Source organism: Miniopterus schreibersii (assembly GCF_964146895.1).
Source record: "Miniopterus schreibersii genome assembly, chromosome: 1".
NCBI classification, from domain to species: domain Eukaryota; kingdom Metazoa; phylum Chordata; class Mammalia; order Chiroptera; family Miniopteridae; genus Miniopterus; species Miniopterus schreibersii.
In genome coordinates, this window is record NC_138101.1 from 1,195,364 (window position 1) to 1,221,332 (window position 25,969).

Consider the following 25,969-nt stretch of genomic DNA (forward strand, 5'->3'; position numbering starts at 1 on the left):
AGCTATAAGGATTTCATCACGGCATTTTTGCATGTTTGTGAGTTTTAAGTTGATGGGATGGGGACAGACTGAGTGCCCAGCTGTGGACAACCAGGGTGTCCAGTCCATTGACAGCCATGCAGGGGATGCAGTGCCACGTGCTCACAGTTGGCTTCCCCTTGTTTGAATGCAAAGGGTATTGACGCACAGCCGCACTTGGACATCTTCCAGCAGTCACCTATCTCCTAAGGAAGTGCCGCCCTCGTGCGGGGGCCGCGGGACACTCTGGTCGTCGTTCCGTTAGCTCAGCTCTGTCTGCCTCTCCCCAGCCGTGCCGTGCGTAGTGCTGTCGGAAGTCTCGGCAGTGGGGTGGAGAGCCTTCTTTTTCTTTTCTGCACTGAGAAAGACGGATGGACACATTCACTGACAGGAAAAGATGCTACACTTTACATAAAAAATAGACTAATCAGTATGTGTAATTATTTCTTTCTGATTTAAAAACATTTATTTTTGTACATAGCTGTATATACCTTACCAAAGTTTTTATGAGTGTATAAATTTTCTTTTGTCTTGCCACTTGTTTGTCTTATTTCCTCGGTGTGTTTTTTTTTATGGTGAGCATGTGTTACTTGGTAATAAGAAAAAATATATTTTTAGAAATAGTCTGAAGTTTATCTTCAGTCATTGATACTTGAAGCTTAATTTAGTCATGTTTTCATTTCATTGTCTTAGCCTCCAGCTGCACCAACAAGTAGAAATTATGCAGAAATGAGGGAAAAGCTTCGTTTACGGCTGACCAAGAGGAAAGAAGAGCAGCCTAAGAAAGCAGGCCAGCTGTCAGACCGGGAGAGCGTGGTGGACCACCGCAGGGTGGAGGACCTGCTGCAGTTCATCAACAGCTCCGAGACCAAGCCCGTCAGCAGCACACGCGCTGCCAAGCGGGCGAGGCACAAGCAGAGAAAGGTAGCCTGCACCTGCCCCTGGGCGGAGGGCCTGGGGACCTCGGGGTTTGGAGCTGCTGCACTTGGAGCTCTTGCTTTGACAGCCTCAACTGTCTCTGGTGGCCCAAGCTGGAGGCTGGTTAGAAGCCCACGTTGTGTTTCCAGGGTGCACCATCTCCTTTGTGTCTTGGCTTCATTAGTGGACCCAAACAAGCTCCCGCCTCTGTGCCCAGGGATGTGGCGGGGGATGGCAGTGGGCAGCGGGGGAGACTATGGCTGAACAAGCGACTTTCATAGGAGGCTGAGACGGGGCCCTTGGCACAGTGGTGCCCCGGCTCCGTCTCACCCACAGGCACACCGCCTGGGTGGAAGAGGGCCAGCTTGTGACATGGATGTGAAAGGTGGTGGAGTGAAGTGACGGCCTTTGTGGGCAGCCCTGGGTAGTTCCCACCTCACCACAGGGCTGGGATGTGACAAGAGCAGGTCCACCCAGTGGTGGGCAGTGACTGGACTTGACCTGAGGTCCCACGAGTAAGCGGAGTGCTCAGAGACTGTTTGCTAGTCACTGAGAGATTGTGTCCTTTCCTTCATGTTAGCACATCTAAGTGACCCACCCCAGTTCTCATGGAGGGCTTCCCACAGCCCTGGAATGCAGCAGGTCCAGGCATCTTCCTGGGTGCAGCCACCTCAGGGTGTCAGGTCCAGAGCCAGACCTCAGCAAACGGACCTGGGCTGACAGAGGGAACTTGGAAGGCTTGCGAGGGTTCTGACAGTAGGGAGGGTTCCAGGGAGCAAGTGGGGTCCCTGTGAAATCAGGCAGAGACGTGAGAGGAGGACGTCCCCCAGCCCTGCAGGGGGCTCCACACTAGCATGTGTGATTCTCGGGGAGCTGTGCTTGTTCTGCTGAGCGGCTTACCATCAAAACCCTGCTGTGCCTCAGTCCTGAGACAGGTGTGCACTGGCTGTCAGGGCTCACCAGGGACTTGGGGGGAGCCTGTTCTGCCCCCAGGAGACCTGGGTTTGCAGAGCCCACAGGAGGGAGAAGGAAGTGTATTCTGCGTCCAAGAGCGTTCGGCGTCAGGGTCTCAGAGTAGTCCAGAGTCCTGGAGATGTCCCATGCAGTCCTTGGAAGCCTCTAGATGGGTTCCTGTGCTTTTCAATAGCACTCCCCACCCTGGTCTCCTGTCCTCTGTCCCTGTGGGCCATCTGGGTACAGACTTGATGCCACAGATCCTCCAGGCTCATCGTGGTCATCCTCAGCACACACTCACCCCCGTGTGCTCTCTACCGAGCACCCCATTTTACAGAGTGACCCAATCCACCAGTCGGTTCTGTGTCTCACTTCTGGTTGGTTGTTGAGGTGAACGCGACACACACCACATTGTGAGTTCACTGTAGGTTCTGTCTTGTGGCAGGTTCACCCCTGGACCCGAGCAGTTGGCGCCGCCCTGCCAGCTCGACACCACGGCTCCTGCAGAGCAGCAGCCGTAGGGGTTCTGGAGCTGCCTGCCGGGAAGGCTTCTCTTTACAGATACAGCACGAGCTTTCAATCACTTCTACTTGAACTGTGAAACTAGATTTTTCACATAATTTTATATTTAATTTTTTCAAAAAGACAAATTATGTCTTAAAGATAACACCTGCTGGCCCTGGCCAGTTTGGCTCAGTGGTTAGAGCATCGGCCCTTGCACTGAGGGGCCCAGGTTCGATTCCCACCAAGGGCACGTACCTCAGTTGCAGGCTCCATCCCCACCCCGGTCAGGGCATGTGCTGGAGGCAGTCAGTTGATGTGTGTTTCTCATGTCAGTGTTTCTCTCCCTCCTCCTTCCACTCTCTCTGAAAAGCAATGAAAAAATATCCTCAGGTGAGGATTTAAAAATAAAGAAAACACCTACTGAATGTGAGAAAGTTTAAACTTGGAGGACCTTTCAGTTTCCCATGCCAGTTGTTTTTGCCCGAGTGTCTCACAAACACTAGCCTGACGAGTTCAGTGATGGGGTTGGAGGGTGGAGGCTCCCACTCTTGGGGCTTTCATTTGTTTTCTAAACAGAAGGAGCTGTTCCCACGTATGCTCCCAGGATGGGTGTCCCTGATGACGTGAAATCTTCACTGGGATGGAAGTTCATTTCCTGCCACCTTATGCAGCAGCGGGAGTCTGTTGTGTGCAGCCCTGCAGTGTTGTGGAGAATCATTGCTCTTGTCACACTAGTGAAAACAGATTGAGGGTTTCCTTTACGTGCCAGGGTGGGAAAGGGGGGTTTAAGTTTTCTAGTACACATTTTTTGCATGTCCTGTTGATGCACAGAAATGCCTCAGCTTTCACCTGGGAAGGTGCACTCTGTGCACCCTCAGCCTGACCTCAGCTTTGTCACCTCCACATACTGTGGGTGTTGGGGGCAGGGGCAAGGCAGCTGCTTCCAACTGGTTTTACATGCCTGGCACTAGGTCGGTGGCTATAAGGAATTTTTTAACTATCCCCTCCCGCAAATAAAGTAAGTGTATACATAAAATAACTTGGGGTAGGTATGTTTTAATAAGAGCTTTTGGCTTATTATAACCTCTCTCAGGGTTTATATTCTTTTTTTAAAAACTTTTTTAAAAATATATTTTTATTTATTTGGGGAGGGGGAAACACCAGTGAGAGAGAAACATCCATCGGCTGCCTCCCGCACGCTCCCTCCTGGGGATCAAGCCCACAGCCTAGGCGTGTGCTGACCAGGAATTGAACTGCCATCTCCAGGGTCATGGGGTTGATGCTCAACCTCTGAGCCACACAATCTGGGCAGGTTTATAGTCTCATTATAGGATTCATTTTAAAGTTCTTTCTTTTCCATACGTGTTACTTTTTAGAACACTTGCTGTTGTCTTAAACTGCCTTCTCGTCTTGCCTGGCAGCTGGAGGAGAAGGCGCGCCTCGAAGCGGAAGCCAGGGCCCGGGAACACATGCATGTGCGCGAGGAGCAGAGGCGGCGGGAGCAGGAGGAGGTGCGGCTCACGGAAGAGCTCCAGCGGCTGCAGGAGCTCCAGACGCTCCGTGTGAAGAAGAAGAAGAAGGAGAGGCCGGGTAGGGACTGTCCCAAGTTGGACATGCTTGCTGGGGCTTTGCAGGCAACAGCAGAGTCCGTGCCTGACTCTACGCACATGCACAACGGCTCCCTAGAGCAGACTGAAGAACCAGAAACCTCACCACACTCCCCGTCCAGACACGCGGACCACGCAGAGCCTGGTCCGCAGGCAGATGGGGAAGAGGCAGACCCGGGGGATGCCAGGGACTCCCAGCTCCTCCTCCCTGAGGGGGTCAGTGGGAAGCAGCAGGAGCCACTGTCCTTTCTCCTGGACATAATGCATCACCACAAGGAGGGAACTGGCAGACAGAAGCCAAAACAGGCCGGGAAGGCCGGCAGTGAGCCAGGCAGGAGGCCCGCAGAGCCCCCTAGAGCCTCAGAGGGCCAGCCCAGACCCCGGCCCCAGACTGAGCCAAAGGCTAAAGTGCTTGACCTCACTTCCCTGGTGGAGCAGAAGAGAGAGGAGAGGAGAGCCAACAGCAACAACAACAACAAGAAGCAGCTGAACCACGTCAAGGAGGGGAAGGCGAGCCCAGGTCCCTCGGAGCCTGCCTGCCCTGGCGAGCCTCTGCACAGCAGCAAGCTGGTGCTGGCTGACTCCCCTCAGCCCAGGGGCCGGAGCAAGAAGAGCAGGAAGAAGAAGGGAGACAGAGCCAGCAGCTCGCTCGGTAAATCGCAGCAAAGGGGGGTGGGGGGTCTGGTGGCCGGTGCCTGTGATTGATTCTGGGATGAGATGAGAAGGGCTGTGTGTCCCTCCACAGGCCAGATCTGCCCCCACTTTGGGTTTTCTGGCTTTTCACTAACACAAGGGACAAATAGCCATTGTGGTCATATTTTGTTACTTTGAAATAATTTTAGAAATCCAAAAAAACTGCAAAAAGAGTACAAAGAATTCCTGCACACTGCAATTCCCTAGTCAGCACGTCACCACTGCGTCGCCATTCTCTCGCCCTCTTTGTTACTTCTCTGAGCCACTTGAGGGTGATCTCCGACACGATGCCCTGGGACACACTCCAGTGTGTGTCCTCAGACAAGGGGCTCTCACAGAACCGCAGCCCAGCTCTCAGAATCAGGAGGTCACAGGCTGCAGTGTCGTCACTAGTCACACAGTCACTCCTGCAGTGTCACTTCCATGTCGCGGTGTCTCCTGAGGGCCCTGCCAGGATCACGTCCTTTCTCTTTAGTTTCCTCTGGTGGGTCAGTTCCTGGATTTCTTGTGGCCTCACTCCTGAGGAGTCGGCCCTCGTTCTAGAGGGACGTGAGTGAGGGTGCGCCCTCTGTGCCCAGTCAGATGCAGAGTGTGTGCTTTGGCTGTGGCACTGGGGCAGTGGTGGGTCCTTGTTCTCATGCTTTCGGGAGGGCATGGCATCTGCTGGTGTCAGCACCAATCCCTGGGCTGAAGCGGAAGTGGTGGCTGCCCAGTCCCTCCACTGCCACGCTGTTGCCTACGTGTCCTGTGGGAGACGAATCCCTTGTCATTCGCCCACTAGTTGTAGCATCCATGGACTGTTCTCGCTCTCAGTGCCTATGACTGTTGTTCCAAATGGTGATTTTCCTACTTGTGCCCCGTCTCCATCTCTTACTTGGCTTTCTGTGCGAAGAGCTGTCCTCCCACCATATGCTTTTTCATTCCTGAGGTTATTTGTGGGAGGGTGGGTTCACGGTGCTGTAGATTATGCTCACTTTGATGACCTGACCGTCCCAGAGTCCACCCATGTCCCTTGGCGTGGCCCCTCCACCTTGTTCTTGGAGCACTTTCCTGCTTTCTGGCACAGTTAGGTGTCCCTGGCTCATTGTGTACTGTCCCCAACCCAGCCCTGAGTCGGCTGTTTTTACAAGGAGCTCTCAACATTGTTAGTGGAGGGTGGCATTTAGACACAGGCCTGGGCACTCCTCAGCTAGGCGAGCGTGTGTTTCTCTATTGAATTCCTATGGAGAAAACCCCAGCTCACACCAATAACTCCACTCCCACCCCAGTGCAGGGCTCCCAGCCTCCCACCCACATTTATGACTCCCTCCTTGGACCCTGTTGTTCCCAGTGTATTTGCTGACTGGGTCAGTGCCGGAAACATGTCAGTCAAATCAGACGTACCCATGCTCCCCCTGTGAAAACAGAGTGGACTTGCTCTCAGTGTTTGTTGAGACTTTTTTTTTTAAATCCCCACCCAAGGATATTTTTTCCATTTCTTTTCAGAGACGGGGGGGATGAGAGAGAGAGAAACATCAATGTGAGAGAGACACAGATATGTGCCCTTGACTGGAATCAAACCCGGGAGCCTTCAGTCCGTGGGCTGACGCTCTAACCACTGAGCCGAACTGGCCAGGACTTCCCTCGACACATTCTCCGGTTGTGGAGCCCTTTATATATCAGGGCCGTTGCATGCTGCAGCTGTCTCTCAGGCCACAGCGTGTCTTTGGACTGAGCTTCTGAGGCTGCACACACACATTTCTTGTTACTTTTATGTAGTCAGTCCATCCATCTTTTATTGTCTCTGGGGTTTTTTTAACCCTCACCCAAGGACATGTTTAGAGAGAGGAAGAGAGAGAGAGAGAGAGAAACATGGGTTTGAGAAACATCAATCGGTTGCCTCCCGTATGTGCCCTGACCAGGAATTGAACCCACCACCTTTTAGTGCACAGGACAATGCTCAGCCAACAGCCACGCTGGCCAGGCTGCCTTTGGACTTTAAATAGTTATGAGAGCCTGGCCAGCGTGGCTTAGTGGTGGCTCAGTGGTTGAGCATCAACCTATGATCCAGGAGATCGTGGTTCGATTCCCAGTCAGGGCACATGCCTAGTTAGGGGCTCAATCCCCAGTAGGGGTGGTGTGCAGGGGGCAGCTGATCAATGACTCACCATCAGTGTTTCTCTCTCTCCCTCTCCCTTCCTCTCTCTGAAATCAATAAAAGTATATTTAAAAAATATATTGTCAGAATGCTTTCCCCTAACACTAAGGCTAAAGAGGAATGTGCCTAGGTTTTCTTCCAGTGTTTGTGTGGTTTCTGTTTTTTCCTTGAACTTCCTGACGCATTTGGAATTTTTTTCTTGTATGTTATGGGAGGCATGGACCCAATTTTAACTTTTCCAAATGGTTAGCCAGTTGTCCCCACATGAGTTATTAGGAAGTTTATTCTGCCTTTCAGACTGCACAATGTTTCCTTGTGTGTTCGAGTGCATTCTGGAGTCTGTTCTTTCTGCTGTTTGTTCATGTGCCATCCTTGCGTAGAGAATTATTTTCAAAGGCTCTGTATGTCTCAGTGGCTCATGGAACTGTTCTCCTCTCAGTTTTCATTTTCCGTGTTTTCCCAGCTATTCCTCGTGTTTATGTGTCCATTGGTGCTTCAGTACCAAGGTGCCTAGCTCCATAGAAAAGCTTGTTGGTATCTTTATTGGGATTGCTTTGAGTTTATAAATTAATTTAGGGAGAACGGATGTCTTCATGGTGTTGATTGTCCCTCCCAAGAGCAAGAGGTGTTTTTCCATTTGTTCAAGTCTACTTTTATGTAGATACACTTCTAGGGGTACTCTAAATTTTCTCTCACAGGTTTTTGCCTTTCTTATTGAACCTATTTCTATTCAGATCTCCCTTGTTCTTAAGTTTAATGGTATTCCCCACCATTGTGTCCTCTCTCTGCACTGTCCCGTACAGTGGGCACTAGTCACATGTCACTGGTGAGCACTTGGGATGTGGCCAGTTCTGATTGAGAGTGTTGTAAGTGTAAAATACACACTGGATTGTGAAAACCTACTAGGAAAAAAAATGTAAAATATCTATATAATTTTTTATACCAATTACATATCAAATATTAACCTTTTATGTATTAAGTAAATTATATGTTACTAAAATCAATTATACCTGTTTCTTTTATGTTCTTTAATGTGGCTCCTAGAAAATCGTCTGTGTGGCTGACATTGTGTTCTTGTTGGCTGGTGCCACTCTAGCTGGTTGTCTGTGTGTAGGAAAGCTGTCGGTTCCTGTTAAGTTGTATCTTCTGCACGTGAACTATCTTGTTGTTGAGTCGTATTGTTGGTTCTCTAGGGCTCTCTAGGTTTCTGCAGATAGGGAAGGCTGACTTCTCCAGCTCTTCTCCTCCAATTGCTTTGTCTTGTTCAGTTGCATCATTTTTTTTTAATATGTTTTTATTGACTTTTGAGAGAGGAAAGGAGAGGGAGAGATAGAAACATCAGTGATCAAAGAGAGTGATTGATCGGCTGCCTCCTGCACGCCCCCTCCCAGGGATCAAGCCCACAACCTGGGCATGTGCCCTGACTGGGAATCGAACCGTGACCTCCTGGTTCATAGGTCTGACACTCAACCACTGAGCAATACCAGCTGGGCCAGTGCATCATTCTTGGTCTTAGCAGAAATGTCTGGTGTTTCCACATTAAAATTCTGGCTTTAGGGTATGGTTTATATGTTTCATCATGCTAAGAAAATGTCCAGTGATTCCGACTTTTCTTGAATATTTTTATCAGGAGTAGATGTGACTTTCGTCAAAGGTTCTCTAGCATCTGTGGACATAAATATGGTTTCCCTTCTTAGACATAATATTATTGATTTCCTAATATTGAACCAACCTTGGATTCCTGGAATGAAGCCCCCTTGCTTGTAGTGCTTTGTAGTCTGGTTTGGGGTTCTGCTTGTTATTACTTAACATTCTCACAGTAATATTCAGGGTAGGTGTTGGTCTGTAACTTTTTGCTGGTGTCTACATTTTCTTTGCATATTATACAGGGTGGGACAGAGCAGGTTACAGCTCTTCATATGGAAAGTAGCACAGTAATAAACAGTGACGCAAGAATAACTCTGTTTCGTGTCCCCACCGTTGTGAACCTTCTGCCTCACCCTGTGTTATGCCCCATGAAGGATCAGGAAGCTTATTTTGTTTTCTATTTTCAGTGTTCCAGAGCAGTTCACCTGCACGGGGACTTTCTGGGCTCAAGGGTTGGTAGGAATCTCCTGTGCGGCCGTCAGGGCCTCATGCTTTCCTGTGGTAGTTTCTTGATAGCATTTGCCTTCCTGTGGAAACCGGTCTAGTTAGTATGTCTGTCTCTAATGAGTTAATGCTGGTAGACTGTATTTCCATAGTAAACTATCCTTGTAGCTAGATTCTCCAGTCTGTTTACCCAGGTGTCTGCAAAGTGCACCCTTTTTTTTTTTCTTCTCTCCCTTTCTTGCATGTCTGTGCTTTCTCTGTATTCTGTTCCAGTGAGTTAATAGTCTGTTTTGTTAATATTTTTAAAAACCAAGCCCTTGACTTATTAATTAGGTTTATTGGTGCTCTTTCCTGTGTCTCATTAACTTTTGCTTTTATCTTTATGTTCTTCCTGTGCTTTCTTTTGTTTTACTTTGTTCATTTTCTGACTTTCTGGTCGGCTGTGGAAGCAGGGTGGCTACGATGAGACATGTGGTGAGGTGTCCTGAGGATGGCACCATGCAGACTGGACCCTGGTGGAAGCTCAGACCTGGGGGGGGGGGGGGGGGGAGGGTTCATGAAGAACCTTACAGAACTTGCTGTCAGGTGGAAGGTATGTCTTGAAGAGAGGGAGGGAGGTGGGAGGTTATTTCCAGGTCACATCAGGAAAGGAGAGGCTCGTGGCAGGTGAGAAGGGTCCAGTGTTGCCATGTTGGGGGTCAGGTGTTTGAAGGGTGGCTGTATGGAGGAGGCGGCTCTATGGACGGAGCTCAGGAAGGAGGGGTGGGGGTTTGATGGCCTGGTATCCAGCTGTGGTTGAAACCAGGGAGACACTGGAGGACGGAGGTACAGCGCAGAGGAGAGAGACCCAGGCTGGGAACGCGCCTGCAGCAGGGGCTATGGCCATGGGGTCATACAGGTCCCTTCAGTGACCTCTGTGAGTTCACAGGGGTGAGGGCACTCCTCCTGGTGCAGTGAGCCACCGAAAGTGTGAGCTGCTATTCTCGGATCAACCATGCCTTGATTATGCTACTGTGGAAGTGCCGCAGTGGTCAGAAGAGGAGGTTTTACTTATTAAAGATTCCAACAAATGGCCCATGCCAAGGTCTGCAGGGAAGTGGAGCCTCCCCTTAACCAGACCTTGGTGGGCTGGTGCTGTGTGCTGACGGAGCTCTGGCCCACAAGGCTCAGAGGAGTAGTAGTCCTGAATCAGTCTCCCTGCTCGCCTGCCCATTTCAGGGAGGGGTGTTTCACTGCCAAGTGGAATAGAGCCCCGCTTTCTGATTGGAGCAGCCTGGGAATGTCTTGGTGAAAACTCTGGGGTGCTCCATGTATAAACTGAATGCCAGAGAGCCATCTGCCTGTAGACACTGAGGTCTGGGTCCTGGGACCTCCTATCCTCTTACTGTGAGGGGCACTGAGGGCCAGCACAGGGGCCTTGCCTTCTGCAGCTGCTCTCAGCAGCCATGCCCCTGCCCTTCCCTCCCTCCAGCAAGGACCTGGGACGGCCTCTGGGCTGCACTCAGCAGAGGTTTCAGGAATCTTCTCAGCCTCCCCCATCGTGGAGACCCGACAGTTAACAACTGATCGCTTGGGGAGTCGGGTCCCGGCAAATTTTAGTTTGTGAAGTTGTTGCGATAGAGTAAAATGAGAGTTCTGCTCCAGGATGGCCTGCTCCTGTAATCTGACTTGCCTCTTTCCTTTCATTTCACAGATGATGTCTTTCTGCCTAAAGATATTGACCTAGACAGTGTGGATATGGATGAGACGGAGAGGGAAGTGGAGTATTTCAAAAGGTAAATGCTCGGACGGTGTGTCTGAAATACTGTGGTTTCAGGGCTCTCGCGGGGACTCTCTCTGGCCCTGGCAGCTGTCTTGGCCAGCAGTTCTGCAGCCATCCAAACAGCCTGGCTCCTCAGCAGCTTTTCCGAGTGTGAGGGTCTGGCACACGTCCCACCCACACCCCGGCACACACACTTTCTCACTCCTGCTCTCACACTTGCTCACTTCTCCCCTCCCCTGTGTGTGCAGGGACTGATTTATGGCAGTGGTTCTCAAAGTGGGCCTGAACTGGCCGCATGACCTGGGGACTAGGGTGCCTCCCACACCTGTTGGATCAGACTGGGGAGGAGCCCACTATCTGTCCTCACAGCTCCCAGGGGCGTGCTTACAAGGGGGAAAGTGACATTTCAGGTATTTGCTCAGTTTTCCTAATAAGCAGACTTTATTAGTACTGTATTCAACAATATTTTATCTACTCTGTAAATTAGGGCAAAAAATTCTATTTTAAAACTCCTTGGTCTTTTTTTTAGAAGCACCTCAACCTCTTTGTTTCAAATAATACAGACAAAGGAAGCAGTTTGTAATGCAAATGTCATTAACTCATGTCTGAAATACTGTGCAATTTTAAGTGTCTCAGGAAATTATGTGTATTTATTACATAATTTGTGTGTATGTGCATATAGTTTATCTTAGGTGTGGTCAAGCATTTGCTAAAGTTACACATCCATTCGTTATAAAAAATCCAAAGGCTTGAGGGACACATTCCTAACATAAGAAAAGGTATCAGCCCTGGCCAGTTTGCTCAGCGGTTAGAGCATCAGCCTGCAGACTGAAGGGTCCTGGGTCCGATTCTGGCCAAGGGCATGTATCTCAGTTGCAGGCTCGGTCCCCAGCCCCAGTCGGTACTCCCGAGGGAGGCAACCAAGAGGTGTGTCTCTGCATCTCTCTCAGCATCTCTCTCTCCCTCCCTCTCCATCTTCCTCTCCCTCTCCCTTTCTCTCTCCCCCTCCCTCCCCCTCTCTCTCCCTTTCTCTCCCCCTCCCTCCCCCTCTCTCTCCCTTTCTCTCTCCCCCTCCCTCTTCCACTCTCTCTGAAAAGCAATGGAAAAAATATCCGCAGGTAAGGATTAACAAAATTTGTATTTTTTTTTTTAAAGGGATATCAAACAGCCAAGATGTGGGAAAACAATGAAACATCTAGAAATGAAAAATACACTTTATTAAAATATATACTTTTTAAAAAATCCTCACGCAAGGATATGCTTATTGACTTTAGAGAGGGCCGGGGTGGGGTGGGGCACGGACACCTATGTGAGAGAGAACGTCAATTGGCTGTTTCCATATGTGCCCCGACCTGGAGCCAAACCGGCAACCTGGGTATGTGCCCTGACCAGGAATTGAACCGCAACCTTTTGGTGTATGCTCTGACGCTCCAACCAACTGAGCTACACAGGCCAGGGTGAAAATATACTTATTAAAATGCAACCCTCAATAGATAGATGGTAGGTTAGACACTACCATCTAGTGAACTGGAAGATATGTCTAAAAAATGCACCCAGAATGCCCCAAGATATAAGGAAACTAGAAAATATAAACAAGGGGTTAAAAGACATGGAGGAGAGGCTAAGTCTAGCATCATTTAATTGAAGAGAAAATGGAGATACTACCAAAAAGCAGTATTTAAAGAGAAATAGTGCCTGAAGGTTTTGCAGAACTACTGAGAAATATGATTATACAAGTTCAAAAGCCCAACATATACCAATAGGAAAACAAACAAAAATCATTCCTTTTCATAGCAGATGAAACCAGAAGGCCATGCACTGTCTTGTTCTAGTTAACAGTTGGGATTTAACATTTAGACTTTAATCTAAGTGGGCATGATAATTTCAAGAGCAGACATTAAAAGAACAGAAATGGGCCCAGTCAGTGTGGCTCAGTGGTTGAGCGTCGACCTAGGATCCAGGGATCGTGGTTCGATTCCCAGTCAGGGCACAAGCCCGGGCTGCAGGCTTGATCCCCAACAGGGGGTGTGCAGGAGTCAGCTGATCAATGGCTCTCATCATTGATGTTTCTCTCTCTCTCTCCCTCCCTTCCTCTCTCTCTGAAATCAATAAAAACATATTTAAAAACAAAAACATAGAAATGGGGTTTATAAATTGCTAATTAGAAGGAAAAAATTAAAACTCAGGAAAAAAATGTAGAGAAAGTACATTAAGCAGAAATTTTAAAAAGAAATTTTAAACTCAAGTCCAGTTAGATCAGTAACATGACAGACAGGAAGTAGACAAAAGTAAAAGTAAATACTTTGTCAGATTGTGTTACAGTGTTTGAAAAGATACATCCATGTATGTGCATATACACCGTTTACAAGAACAGAGCTCAAGTATAGTGGCAGGTGGAAACGGAAAAGGAAGCCGATGTCCTCAGGTTATTGTCAGACAAGGGATAGATGAAGAGTGCTGCTTAATGATAGAAGTTTCAGTTTGTTAGGAAGAAATAGAAATTTTAAACATAATTACTTAATGAAATATCTTCAAAATACAAAAAGCAAAGTCGTTTGGCCTGCACAGAGAACCTAACATCCAGTGCACTCGCGCTGTTTTCCCTGCGTGACTGGTTGTGGTCAGCAGAGCTTGACCGGTGAGCTTCATCTAAGGAATGCAGGTGAAACTCTGCAGGCAAGGAATAGAGTTTGCATCCTTGGCCCACCGGGACATTCACAGTAACGGGTTATGTACTGGACCACGGAAAGCAGGACTCAAAAATTTTGGTGGATGAGTGTGTGTGATGTGTGTTCTTTGACTACATTTAAGATGAAGATTTACAGTAAGTAAAATTTTAACTCCCTATATGATTTTAAATAACTTATGGGTCATGTAAGAAACCACAGTAGACATTTTAATGAAAACATTCTGTAGGAGAACCTGAGGAATGCAGAAAAAGTCTGCTCTTTCATAAACCCTAAATGCTGGAGTTTTTAAAAACCTGAAAATTAATGAACTGAGGATTTCATTTGAGAAATTAGGAAAAGAACAACAGAATAAACCCAAAGAGAGTGAAACAAAGGAGAGAGTACATAAGAGAAATAATTAAACATAAAACAAAGAAAGGAACAGCACAGCCAAAATTTGATCTTTTGAAATCTTTAACTAAATAAATCTTTGAGGGACTAGGCAAGAAAAAGAGGACGCTGGCTGGTGTGGCTCAGTTGGTGGAGCGTCGCCCAGGACACCAAAAGGGCACCAGTTGGATTCCTAGTCGGCACAGGCCCAGCTTGTGGTCAGGGCCCATGGGGGAGGCAACCAATGGATGTTTCTCTCCCTTCCTCTCTCAAATCAATAAAAATATTTTTTTTTAAAGAAAAGAAAAATAGGGGAAAAAACACAAAAATACCATAATTAGGTGGAAGAAGAAACCGATGTTTGATACCAAAACCAGCTGGCAGCTGTGTTCATTTTATGGTATTCTGCTTGGAGTATGTTTGACATTTTCCACGATAAGAGGGTTTCCTTAATTTTGTGAATATGTCCATAGATACTGTAGAGATTAAAACATAATAACACTTGGAGCAACCTCACAAAAATTAAAACTTAAATAAAATATAATATCAACCCATTAACAGTATAGTCTGAATGGTCCAATAACTGTTAAAAGAAATCAGAGCAGTAGCTACAAGTTTTCCCAATGAGAAAACTACATTATGACAGTTTTACAGAGAATTCTTTTGAAATTTAAAAGAACAGATAGAGCCCGGCCGGGCGTAGCTCAGCAGTTGAGCGTCAACCTAGGATCCAGAGATTGGGGTTTGATTCCCGGTCAGGGCACATGCCTGGGTTGCAGGCTCGATCCCCAGTCGGGGGCACACAGGAGGCAGCCGATCAATGACTCTCATCATTGATGTTTCTCTCTCTCCCTCTTCTTTCCTCTCTCTGAAATCAATAAAGACATATTAAATAAATAAAAGAACAGATAGATTATCCAGTTGTTTGTTACTTTTAAAGATTTTTAAAGATTTTTTTATTGATTTTTAGAGAGAGGGGAAGGGAAAGGGAGAGAGAGAGAAACATCGATTGGTTGCCTCCCGTTTGTGCCCCATCCAGGGATTGAACCTGCAACCTAGGTATGTACCCTGAGCGAGAATCGGACCCATGGGATGATGCTCAGCCAACTGAGACACCTGGCCGGGCCCAAGAGTGTATTTTTATTTATTATTTTTTTTAATGTATCTTTATTGATTTCAGAGAGAGGAAGGGAGAAGGGGAGAGAGAGAGAGAGGGAGAGAGAGAAACAGTGACAGAGTCATTGATCTGCTGCCTCCTGCATGCGCCATGCCCCGATTGGGGTTGAGCCCGCAACCCGGGCTTGTGCTCTGACCAGAAATCAAACCTCGATCTCCTGGGTCATAGTTCGATGCTCAACCACTGAGCCAGGCCCAACAGTGTATTTTGAAAAGCAATATGTGGCCCTTGCTGAGTAGCTGTTAGGTAGAGCCTCATCCCAGTATGCCAAGGTTTAGGGTTTGATCTCTGGTCAGGGCATATACAAGAATCAGCCAACGGTCCTGGCCAGTGTGGCTCACTTGGTTGAGCGTTTCCCGTGCATCAGAAGGTTGCTGGTTCGATTCCCGGTCAGGGCACATAACCAGGTTGCTGGTTCAATCCCCGGAAGGGGCACATACAGGAGTCAGCCAGTCCATGTTTCTCACATCAATGTTTCTCCCTCCTTCTCTAAAATCAATAAAAATGTATTTTTTTAAAAACAGCCAACTAATGAATGTATAAATAAGTGAAACAACAAATCAATGTTTCCCTCCTTCCCTTCCTCTCACCCCGCCCTTCCTCTCTCTCTCAAATTAAAAAAAACAAACCACAAAACAATATGTGACCAAACTGCATGAACCCTTGTATGAATGCAAGGATTTTAATATTAGGAAATCCACAAATGCTATATGTCACATTAATTTATTAAAGAAGAGTCATACAGTCATTTCAGTGGGTTCAGAAAAACATTTGATAAAATCTTAGTAGCTACTTATAATTAAAAAAAAGTAGTAAACTAGCAATAAAAGAAAACATCCTTAACCTGAAAAAGGGATTTACCAGAAGAGAGAAGAGAAATCTACGTGCAACGTTTTCCAAAATGAGAAGGGCATGAAAGCAGTGCAGCCCAGAGCGGCCTCTCTCAAACCACTCCGTTCACCCCAGTAGTTCCTGGCCACACAAGACAAGAGAGTAGACTAAGGGCTTAAGGATTGGAAAGGAGCAAATAAAATTTCATTTATAGGGTGATCTGATTGCCTACACAGGAGATTACAATGGAATATGTAGGATGGTTTAGCAGGAGGCAGGCTATGGGATCGGTGCACAGAAGTTATTTTCCCTGTGCCGCCCATGATCTGGAAGTCGAGTTTGAACACCGCCGGCATGTTCAGGCGAAGCCTGCGCAGTATCCATGGCTGCTGGCTGCACCGACCTGTGTACAGCGGACGATGGCACCCGGCCGAGGGCCACTGCAGAGCTCCTCAGCCTCAGATCCTGTGTTCATGGAGAGGGTGCTAATATTACACAGCTACCCAGTTTCCCAAAGTTTATCTGCAGACTTGAAATGCAAGACATGTTTTGTGGAACTTGCTGGAGTTTCCAAAGCATGTTGGGATGGATACATTGTAAAACAGTCATAGCAACAAGCCTCTTACAAGCCTTACAAGCCAAATGTGAAACAAGAAATGGATACCCAAGAAGATATATAATATCCTATTTTTGTTAAGTTCAAATTAGGCAAAACTGAAGGATGTTGGTATTAGACCTGCCAGCCATCCAGCAGCTCTGCTCCCGGGTCTGCCAGAGAAATGAGGGCGGCCGCCCACGCGACTCTCACCTGAGTGTTACCAGTTTTACTGGGGACAACTCAAATGTCCACAACAGATGGCCTAGTAAATGCACAGTGCCCTCCCAGCCCCATGGACACTGCTTGGTGAGAAGCATTGTTTGCACAGGGCCAGAGCGGCGAGGACACATGGGTTCTGTGTCCAGTTCTGTCCTGACTGAGGTGACTGTTACTTGGATGCATACTCTTGTCAGCACTGTGAGCTCACACTGTGGTTTATTGTATATAAATTATACCTGAATAAAGTATAAGGAATTCAGTATATTGTTCAGAGACACATACATAGGTGTAAAGACTGAAGAAAAGCAGGGAAATGATCCACATAAAAAGTCAGGGTGATTTCTTCTGAGGGCAAGGGAGGGCCACCACCAAAGAAGGCCCTAGACAGGGTCCACCGGGGTGCTGGTGGGGCCACGGCTTGACTGTGATCTCCAGAATTTCCTTTTTTTAAAAAATGTATTGGGGTGACGGTTAATAGAATCATATAGGTTTCAAGTATACATTTCTATGATACAAGACACAGTAGTTCCTTTATAGTTCTTTATATTGTACCTTTCTTCCATTCACCCTTCTATGTGTAACACACCAAAAAAAACCATGAAGGATTGCGCAGTGACTAGATAGATGGGGAGAGCACGGAGGCTGCTCCTCCACTGTGAAGACAGAGCAAGTGCGGAGTGTTACACAGACCTGTGCAGACTCTGAGCTTTGCTGTGTGACTAAGGTCCCTGCGGAGACTAAGGCTCATTCACGAATGGAGCCACAAGGGCTCATCTGCACCAGAACTGAGACAGACTGGGCCCCTGCCTGCATCACTTACCAGCCAGCTCCATGTGGTTAAGGTTTTACAATGTCAAAAGCAAACCTTTTAATTTGGATTATAGGTGAATATCTTTTTGACCTCACAGTAAGGAAAAATTTCTTTAAAATACTAAGCAAAACAAAAGATTGATAAATGTTAAAGTCAACAGTTCACTTTAAGGAAAGTGAGAAAACAGTATCTGCAGCCCATCTCAGAGGATTAGCATCAAGATGTGTAAAGAAACATGACAGCCCAGCCGGCGTGGCTCAGTGGTTGAGCATCGACCTAGGATCCAGGAGATCGAGGTTCAGTTCCTGATCAGGGCACATGCCTGGGTTGCGGGCTCAATCCCCCAGCAGGGAACGTGTAGGAGGCAGCCCATCAATGACACTCATCGTTGATGTTTCTTTCTCTCTCCCTCCCTTTTCCTTCCTCTCTGAAATAAGTATTTTTTTAAACACATGACAGAACAGAACCATGTGGGGAGGCCACGCCTGTTGACAAGTGTGCAAGCAGAATCTTGGGACATCACAGAGCCCTTCATCTTGACTGGCTGGTACCCATGGGGAGGGTAGAGAGCAGCCTGCCTGCCACTCCTGGGAGCCACTTGGTCCAGACACTTTGGAAGAGTTCAGCAGAACCTATTCCAGTGGGAGTTGGTCAACCCTTGTAGCCCAGCAGGCCTCAGCTGCGCCCATGCCCAAAGGCAGAGTGTGCCCTGCCAGCAGCCTCAGCCACTGCTCAGTGTGCGCTTTTCTGCAGCCATGAAATCATACGGTGTGGCTCCTGGCAGGATTCCACAGGTAGAACGCCGGGTGGAGGAAGCGGGAAGGGGTCCGGTGCGGTTCTGCTCCTCTGAGTTCACAAGTGAGCACAGCCATGCTACTGTGGGAGGAGGCATGTAGACGCCCTGACACCACAAGCAGGACAGTGTTTGCTCCTGAGAGGGGACAGCAGGTGCCCCGGGGCCGGCAGTGTTGGATTCTCGAGCTGGGGTCAGTTACCGGGCTTTGTGGTAGTTACCTGCATGCACGGGTTTCTGTACACAGTGCACATACGTACGTGTGCATAACATACTCCACAGTTGACGACACGGAGGCAGGCCTGAGGGAAGGTGGGGTCCGAGCACAGGCGGAGGAGCGGGCTGTGGGCAGCAGGACCAGCCAGGCCGCACGGGGTCGGGGGCGCTGGAAGCCTGGCTTGGCTTCAGGTCAGTGCTGTGCATCGAGGGCTGGGGCAGGGGCAGGGGGTGCTCCTGAGCATTCTGGCTGCGGGGGGGGGGGGGGCACAGGGTACCAAAGGACTGTTGCCAGAGTTCAGGGGAGACAGTGGAAGGAAGTGGGAGCTTTCAGAGGGTTGAAAGTGCCAGCACTGGCATGGGCCTGAGCAGCTATGGCCAGAAAAGAGCCTGGGTTCTGGGAGGCCGTGCAGGCCTTCCCTCCCCCGGATAGCGGCTACAGTTTCAGCAAACTTCATTTCACCTACGGCAATATAACCATTTTCAGGTTTCATGCAGGTTTCTGCTACCACAGTTAGAGCTGAAAAGGTAAGAAGTTCAGAGATTATGCAGAGTGTGGGTTTTTGAAAGAAAATGTCCTTCATTTAATTCAAGAATTGTCCATTGTTGCCTGGGAAACTGGTGGCGTCATGTGGTCTTTTCCAAATGTGATTGCGCAGCTTGTGATGCAGAGCTGAAGGGCGGAGACTGTTGCCCTTCCTGGCCCCGCTGTCCCCTAAGGCCGGGAGGGGAGGGCCAGCGATGCTGTAAAAATTCTCGTGTCTCACCCCTTGCGGCTGTGCTTTTGTGGCTGAGTGAAGGCCGGCTGGTGTTGCACATTGAGAAGGCTGCCAGGCATTGGAGTGGTGGCACAGAGCCCACTGGGACTGCCAGGCTCCAGGCTCCCAGAGGGGCTCATCAGAAACTTCCCTGGGCAGCTTCCCTGCAGAGTTGGGAAAGGACACAAAGCCCCAGAGAATGTTCAGGGCGCCGCTGTGTCCTGAAGGTGGGGGCCCAGGTGTGGCCGACAGCAAGGTGTGGAGGGTCCCCTGCACTGTGCCCCCAGGAAGACACCGGCTCTGGTGACTCGGGCTTTTTGTCTTCCAGATTCTGCTTGGATTCCGCCAGACAGACCCGACAAAGACTATCCATCAACTGGTCCAATTTTAGCTTGAAAAAGGCCACTTTTGCTGCCCACTGAAGGAGGACCGCCTGGAGAGGGACGCACTTGGAGCTCGCCCAGGCCGTGCAGGGTGGGCCACAGCCCCTGGGACCCCAGACCAAGGCCGTGCTGCTCAGCCGCATTGTTAGCTCCTGTGCGTGTCGTCTGTGAGCCTTGGATTGTAGCTCTGTGCCGTCGGGTTGGACAGTAGCTCCGCCACTTCTCCCGCCGCCACCACAGCCTGGGACCCTGGGCCGTGGCCAGAGACGAGATTGTATCATCCACGTGGCTCCATCGACTTTGCATCTCGCCCTGTCCTGCCATCTGTCCCTGCCGGGCGATGCCGTCTCTCAGCTCCCACCCAAGACGGGCGGGCGGGTGGGGCAGGCGCGCTCCAATCTCCACAATCTACTGTTAAGAGTGTACACGTCGCGCTGTTTGTGTCTGACCCCCTGACTTGTAGCCAGCTTGTGTAAGACCCCTGCAGAGTGAGAAAGTTCAAAAAACCCACCCAGCACTCACCATCCAGTCTGTTAGAGTGTACGACTGTATTAACACGGAGGCCTGCCTGGCTACTTTTTAACATATTGTTAAGTAATATTAAAATCATGTCTTTCTTTTTGAAAGATGGAATACATTAGTACAGCAGGAGACCTCGTCTGGTTGCTTTCTGCTGGGGGTGATGGGAGTGTGGTGAGGTCGGTTGTGTGGGCGGCTGTCCCCTCAAGGGGGGCTGGGCCACCACCCCAGGTGGCAGCTCAGAGTTCCTAGTGCCCTCACCATCCTCTGTGTCTCGTTTCTCCCGGGCCCAGGCCCCAGGCCCCAGGCCCAAGGCCCAAGGCCCCAGGTCAGTTCGCCCAGAACAGGTAAGTGTTCAAGAAACAGCGGGTGAGGCAACACCCAGGTGGGTGACCGGGAGGCCACTGCCTTCAAACCTGTGGGCTGAGGGAGGCAGGGCCAAGAGGAGCAGGGTCCACCAGGCTGGGGGAACACGCAGCCTTGGCGGCAGGTGCCCATCCAGCTTTGGGGGTTGTGATCTCTAACAAAACAATAAAAAATTACAAACAGTCAGGAACGTGAATAGCATTTAAAATGAATAAAGGATCCCAGCTTGGTCCCTTTCTTCCAAGGTCTCTAGGCAATTTTCAGAAAGCTCACGCGGAGCTGCCTCCTGGTGCAGTCTGGCTTCCACTCTCTCCCTAGAATACTTCATAGCTCTCACTGCTCCTTGCCTCCTGGAAAACCTGCAAGGGCCCTGCTTCTGTATGCAGGCTGGGCCTGGCTGGGCTCTGAGCTGGGGAGAGGGAGAGGGTGAGGCGGGAGAGGGTGGCTCTGGAAGTGTTCCGACAGATCCACAGGGCTTCCCTCTGGACAGACAGGATGCAGGTAGGAGACTGAGGGGAGGGGAGGACTTGGGCTCTGAGCTCTGGGAGGGGTGGGGCTGCCCATCCTAGGGCATGGAGTCAGGCAGGGACAGAAGGCCTCCCACAAGGCTGTGAGTCCACCTAGGAGCGAGTGTAGACAAAAGGGGTTAGAGCCCCAGCACTGGCGTCAGAGTTGGAGAGGGTGAGGGCAGCCCAGAGGCACGGGGCAGGGAGACTGGCCATGGCAGGGCTGCTGTGGTCAGGGCACAGCCAGGGACTGGCTGTGGGGCTCTGCTGAGGCAGCCTTGGTCAGAATCCAGTGGAGGCTGGTTTTCGGGTGGGGTGGGAAGTAGCCGGAGTGTGGGCCCCGAGGTGGCTGCTTGTGTTTGTTTTTCTAGGTGGAGCCCAGCTCCTGGGATGATCCAGCAGAGGGAGAAACAGGTGGGACCACGAGAAAGGACTGTGGCAGAAAGGTGTCCTCGAGAAGCGCAGAGGCCCAACGCATCCCCTGGGACTCCATGCCCAGAGCGGGGCCTCATCCCCTCTGGCTGACGCAGGGGTGATGGTGAGAGCAAGGGTAGAGCCAGGGCTGGCTGGGCACTGAGCCCACTGGGCAGCCTGGACCTCCTTGTCCCCCAAGGAAGCTGCCCACTGGCCCAAGACCCTGCTCGACCTCCCCAAGGACTGGAGTCTGGCGGCTGTGCTGGGGACCAGTCCCACCTCCTGTGTCCCATGGGGCCAATTGGCTGCTGAGAGGAACCACAGGGTCCCAGCTGTGATACAAGCAGGTCCCATCACAGCCATGAGAGGTATGGGGACCCAAGTACCCCAGCATGGAGCACCCACCTCACACCCAGTATCCGCGATGGTCCTACCTGCCACCCACACCTTGTCCTGAGTCTGCACACTTGCACCCCTGTTGTCCTGGAGAAACCACTTGTCCTGCGGGACCCAGCCCCAGCCCTGATGCTCCTTTGGGTCTTTCCGGGGGCAGGGGAGGGGTTCACTTCACCATCCTGGTTGTTGGGAACGAAAAGGGTGGACCTGTGTGCAGAGGGACAGGAGGCAACGTGACTCCTGGGGTCAGCCTGTCCTAAGGCTGTGGATGCACCAGGTCTTCACACCATCGTTACACTTACAGATTGGGAAACTGAGGCCCGAGGCGTGCCTGCAGGACGTCCGGCTCCACTGCCCCTCAGGTTCCTGGTGAGGTCAGCCCCTGAAGAGCCTCCCTCAGAGCTCGTGAGTGTCACCAGCACACAGTTGTAACAGGAGGTGAGATACCATCATAGTTGGAAAGAAATGGTGATGGTGAAAGTGTCCTATTGAACTTTGCCTCCATAGTCACGCCATTAAAACCACAATAATTCAAGGTGAGTGTCACGGTACCGGAAAGGACTAGCACTTCGTGATTTTGTTACTGTAGTTTTTAAAAGGAGAAACAACCTTACCCCAGTTTATACCGCTTCATGGTTTTAAAAGTACAAGTGAGAGCTCCCAGTCATCACACAGAATGCCAGGGTTGAGGTACAGCTGCTTGAATTTGGGGACTTCATCCTGAAATCCCCAGGCACCACTGTCTGGGACCCGCTGTTGAAAAGTCAAGTAGCACTGTGGACCCCAACAGCACGAAAGGTTCACACAGGGCCGCTCTGCTCAGCGCTTGCCTGGAGTCAGGGCGAGCGCGGCTGAGTGTCTGCAGGGGCCCCACGTGTTTTCCTGGGGACACGCCCTGTGCTCAGGTGTCCCGTACAGGACACGGCACCCTTGCGGGATCAGCTGCTCTGGGAATTGTCCTGCCCGACACAACCGTAAAGCCCAGGACTTTTTTTTTTTTTAATGTTTTTGTTGATTTTAGAGGGACAGAGATGGAAGCATCAGTGATGAGAGCGGGACATGGCTGCCTCCGGCACGCCCCCCACTGGGGGTGGAGCCCACAGCCCCGGCGTGCGCCCTGACCAGGAAGCAGCGGTGACCTGGGTCATGGGTCGATGCTCAACCACTGAGCCACGCTGGCCAGGTGAGGGCATTTTTATATATTTATGTTTTTAATACTCATCTGATATGTTTTCGCTGATTTTGACGGGAGGGAGAGCTCTCGGCAGTTTTGTTACAGCTTTCATTGTAGAGGTTGCACACCTCTGCGGCACACCAAAAATACACTTTTTGCCCATCTGACAAAAAAATAGGTATAATTTTGATTCACACTGGACGGCTACTGTGTTGGCTGTTGTCATTTTTTTATTTGACAGTCTAAGGAAAAAGAGGTCTGTGCCCCTGATTAAATAGTATGTTTTAAAAATTCTTGCGGCTCGCCAGCTGGAGCGAGAAGCGGGTCGAACCCCCACCTTTTTGGTGTACAGAACGGTGCTCCAGCCAGCTGAGCCACAGCAGCGGGTGATAGTTCGACCCACGACGGGCTTTTTAATTGGCTTTTCCAGTCATTGCAAATATACAGGAATATAATTTTTCACATATTGACTGTGTTCTTGAGGTTGTGAAGTCCATTTACTGATTTTAAACTTTTAAGATCCCCTAGGGTTTTCTGCATACAGTTGTGCCACCTGCAAACGGGGTTATGTTTCCTGTTTCCCAATGTCTCTGTTCTTTCTTACCGCCCTGGCAGGACTTCCTGCCCGATGCGATCGTCGCTGCGCCGCGGGGTGTGATGTTGGCTGTGGGTGTGCTGGGCGCACACTGTCAGCCTGGGGAAGTGCTGCTCCTAGTTTGCTCGGTGGCCCTGAATTTCTTCATACGCCTTTTCTGCTTCTGTTGAGACGACCATGTGGTTTCTCTCTTATTCTGTTAATTACAGTGAATTACATTCAATGGGTTTCTTACATGTGAACCAATCTTGTATTCCTGTAATGAAAATTCCAACTGTTTTATGACGTACTATTCTTCTTATATGCTAGCTCAATTGTTAATGTTTCGTTCCGAATTTTTGCATCGGTGTCCGTGAGAGATGTTGCGCTCTCCTTTTCTTGCCTTGTCTCAGGTTTGGTGTTAAAATGAGGTGGAAACTCCCCCGTCTCCTGAGCGAGTGAGAGGCTGGCATCTCTCTCTTAGGTGGCTGAGAGAATTCACCAGGGAGGTCATCTGGACCTGGAATTTCCTTTGTGAAAGATTTTTTTTTTTTTAAATATGTCTTTATTGATTTCAGAGAGAGGAAGGGAGAGGGAGAGAGAGAAACATCAATGATCAGAGAGTCACTGATAGGCTGCCTCCGGCATGCCCCCGACTGGGGATCGAGGAGCCTGCAACCCGGGCCTGTGCCCCGACCGGGAATCAAACCCTGATCACCGGGATCCTAGGTTGACGCTCAACTGCTGAGCCACACCCGGCTGGGCTCCTTTGTGAAAGATTTTTAATCAGAGATTCAGTTTCTTCTATGGATATAGAGTTACATTGTTTTTTCTTGTGTTGGTTTTGGTAAGTTGTGTTTTCCAAGAATTTTGTCCATCTCATCGACTTGTGAGCTTTATCAGTAGCATTCGGTGTCCTTGTCGCCTCACTGCCGCAGGGACCTGCTGCGGTGCTCCTCCCACCTGTCGGCAGTGTTCTCTCATCTCCACCAGTCAGGTAGGGGCTTACTGGTTTTATTATTATTTAAAAGAACTGTCAGCTTTGTTGTTTTTCTATTTTGAGAGATTTCTATTTTGTTGATTTCTGCTTTTATTTATTTCCTTCCATATTTGGGGGGGTAGTTTGCGGCTCTCAGCTTCTTGAGCTGGGCACTGGATCACTGGTGTTGAACCCCTCTCCATGTCTGACTCATGCGTTTGGAACCATGACACTTCCCCTCACCACTGCATTAGCTGCAGTCCTTCATTTTTTAAAAGTTGTATTTTCATTTTCACTCAGTTTAAAACACTTTCTAACTTCCATTGCGCCTTTCTCTGCCCATGGGTCATCTGGACGTGCGTGGGGAATCTGACGTTATCTCCTGGTGCCGAGTTCTGAGCTGCGGTTTAATTTCACTGTGGTCAGAGTCCTTGAACTCAGGGATCTTGTTCTTTGGAACATGTTGCGACTTGATTTGTGGCCCCCAGGTCTGTCTCTGGGCGAGTGGTCCGTGTGTCCTCACTGCACCCCCGCTTTCCCTGCTTGTCAGTTACTGTGAAGCATGTTCAAGTCTTTGTGCTCGCTCGCTCGCTCCTGTCCGGTGCTCCTTTTGCTGATTTTGAAGCTGTGCTGTTAGCTGTGTGGATTCAGGAACGTTACCCGTTCGTCATTACGCAGCGTCTCCCTCGTGCTGGGATATCTTTTGTCCTAAAGTGCACTGTGTCTGATACGTAGCTGCTCCCACTTCCCAGGTTAGTGTTAGCACGGGTGTCTTTCTCTGCCCGTTCCCTGCTCCTGCGTTCCAGTGTCTGTCTCCTACCAGCAGAGCCGTGAGACAGTTGTGGCCTCAGTCGGTTTGTCATTTGTCGTCACTGGGACTGCCCGTGTCAGCCACCTGCCACCTGGTTCTGGTCTCTCCTTTCCCTTAGCTCTCCTGACTTGTCTTGCTTTGGATAAATAAGAAAATTATTTTCCTGCTCTAACTTTCAAATTAAATATTGTCACTATTTTAGTGGTCACCCTGAAGATCCTAATAGCTCCTGTAATTCCTTATAGTCCACCTTAATCTAGCAAAACCGGGTAATTGTTATCAAACTGTCGGCTTCCCCACCTAGAAAGCCCGTGGGTCACATTCCTGTTTTAAACCCTCACGGCGTTACTGCTGGGAAGTCAGTTTTTGTTCACACCTCCCCACTCCCACGCTCTTCCTTCCCTTCTGTGTTTATCCAGAATCACTTCCCTTTAGCCTGCGTGATTTCTGCAGCTAGTTCTGGTAGCTCCATCTCCTAGGTGTAACTTTTTAGCTGAGTTTATCTGGAAACGTCTCCTGCCTTCGTCCTGTGTCCAGTGTTTCTGCTGCAGTTCTGCTGCCTGTGTGGAGGGCAGTGGGGTCTTGTTCCCACGGCAGGTGGGCTGCAGGTGGGCTGCCTGGAACCTAGGTGCTGTTTAGAGAAGGGCTGTTCAATGTTGTCCCAGGACGTCCTTTCCTCCTAAGCGCAGCCCTTCGTGAAC

At 49.7% G+C, this 25,969-nt stretch overlaps 1 protein-coding gene across 2 annotated transcripts in view; it reads left to right on the plus strand.

The window, feature by feature from the left end:
- Nucleotides 1–20,172, plus strand: part of FAM193A (family with sequence similarity 193 member A) — a 111,471-nt gene extending 91,299 nt beyond the window's left edge. For both annotated transcript variants that reach the window (XM_081129342.1, XM_081129343.1), the window contains exons 18-21: nucleotides 712–942; nucleotides 3,816–4,653; nucleotides 10,616–10,697; nucleotides 19,475–20,172. In XM_081129342.1, the coding sequence (XP_080985468.1) occupies nucleotides 712–942; nucleotides 3,816–4,653; nucleotides 10,616–10,697; nucleotides 19,475–19,568 (1,245 nt within the window). In that variant the 3' untranslated portion in view covers nucleotides 19,569–20,172. The remainder of the gene's footprint in view (nucleotides 1–711; nucleotides 943–3,815; nucleotides 4,654–10,615; nucleotides 10,698–19,474) is intronic.
- Nucleotides 20,173–25,969: the final 5,797 nt, after the last annotated feature.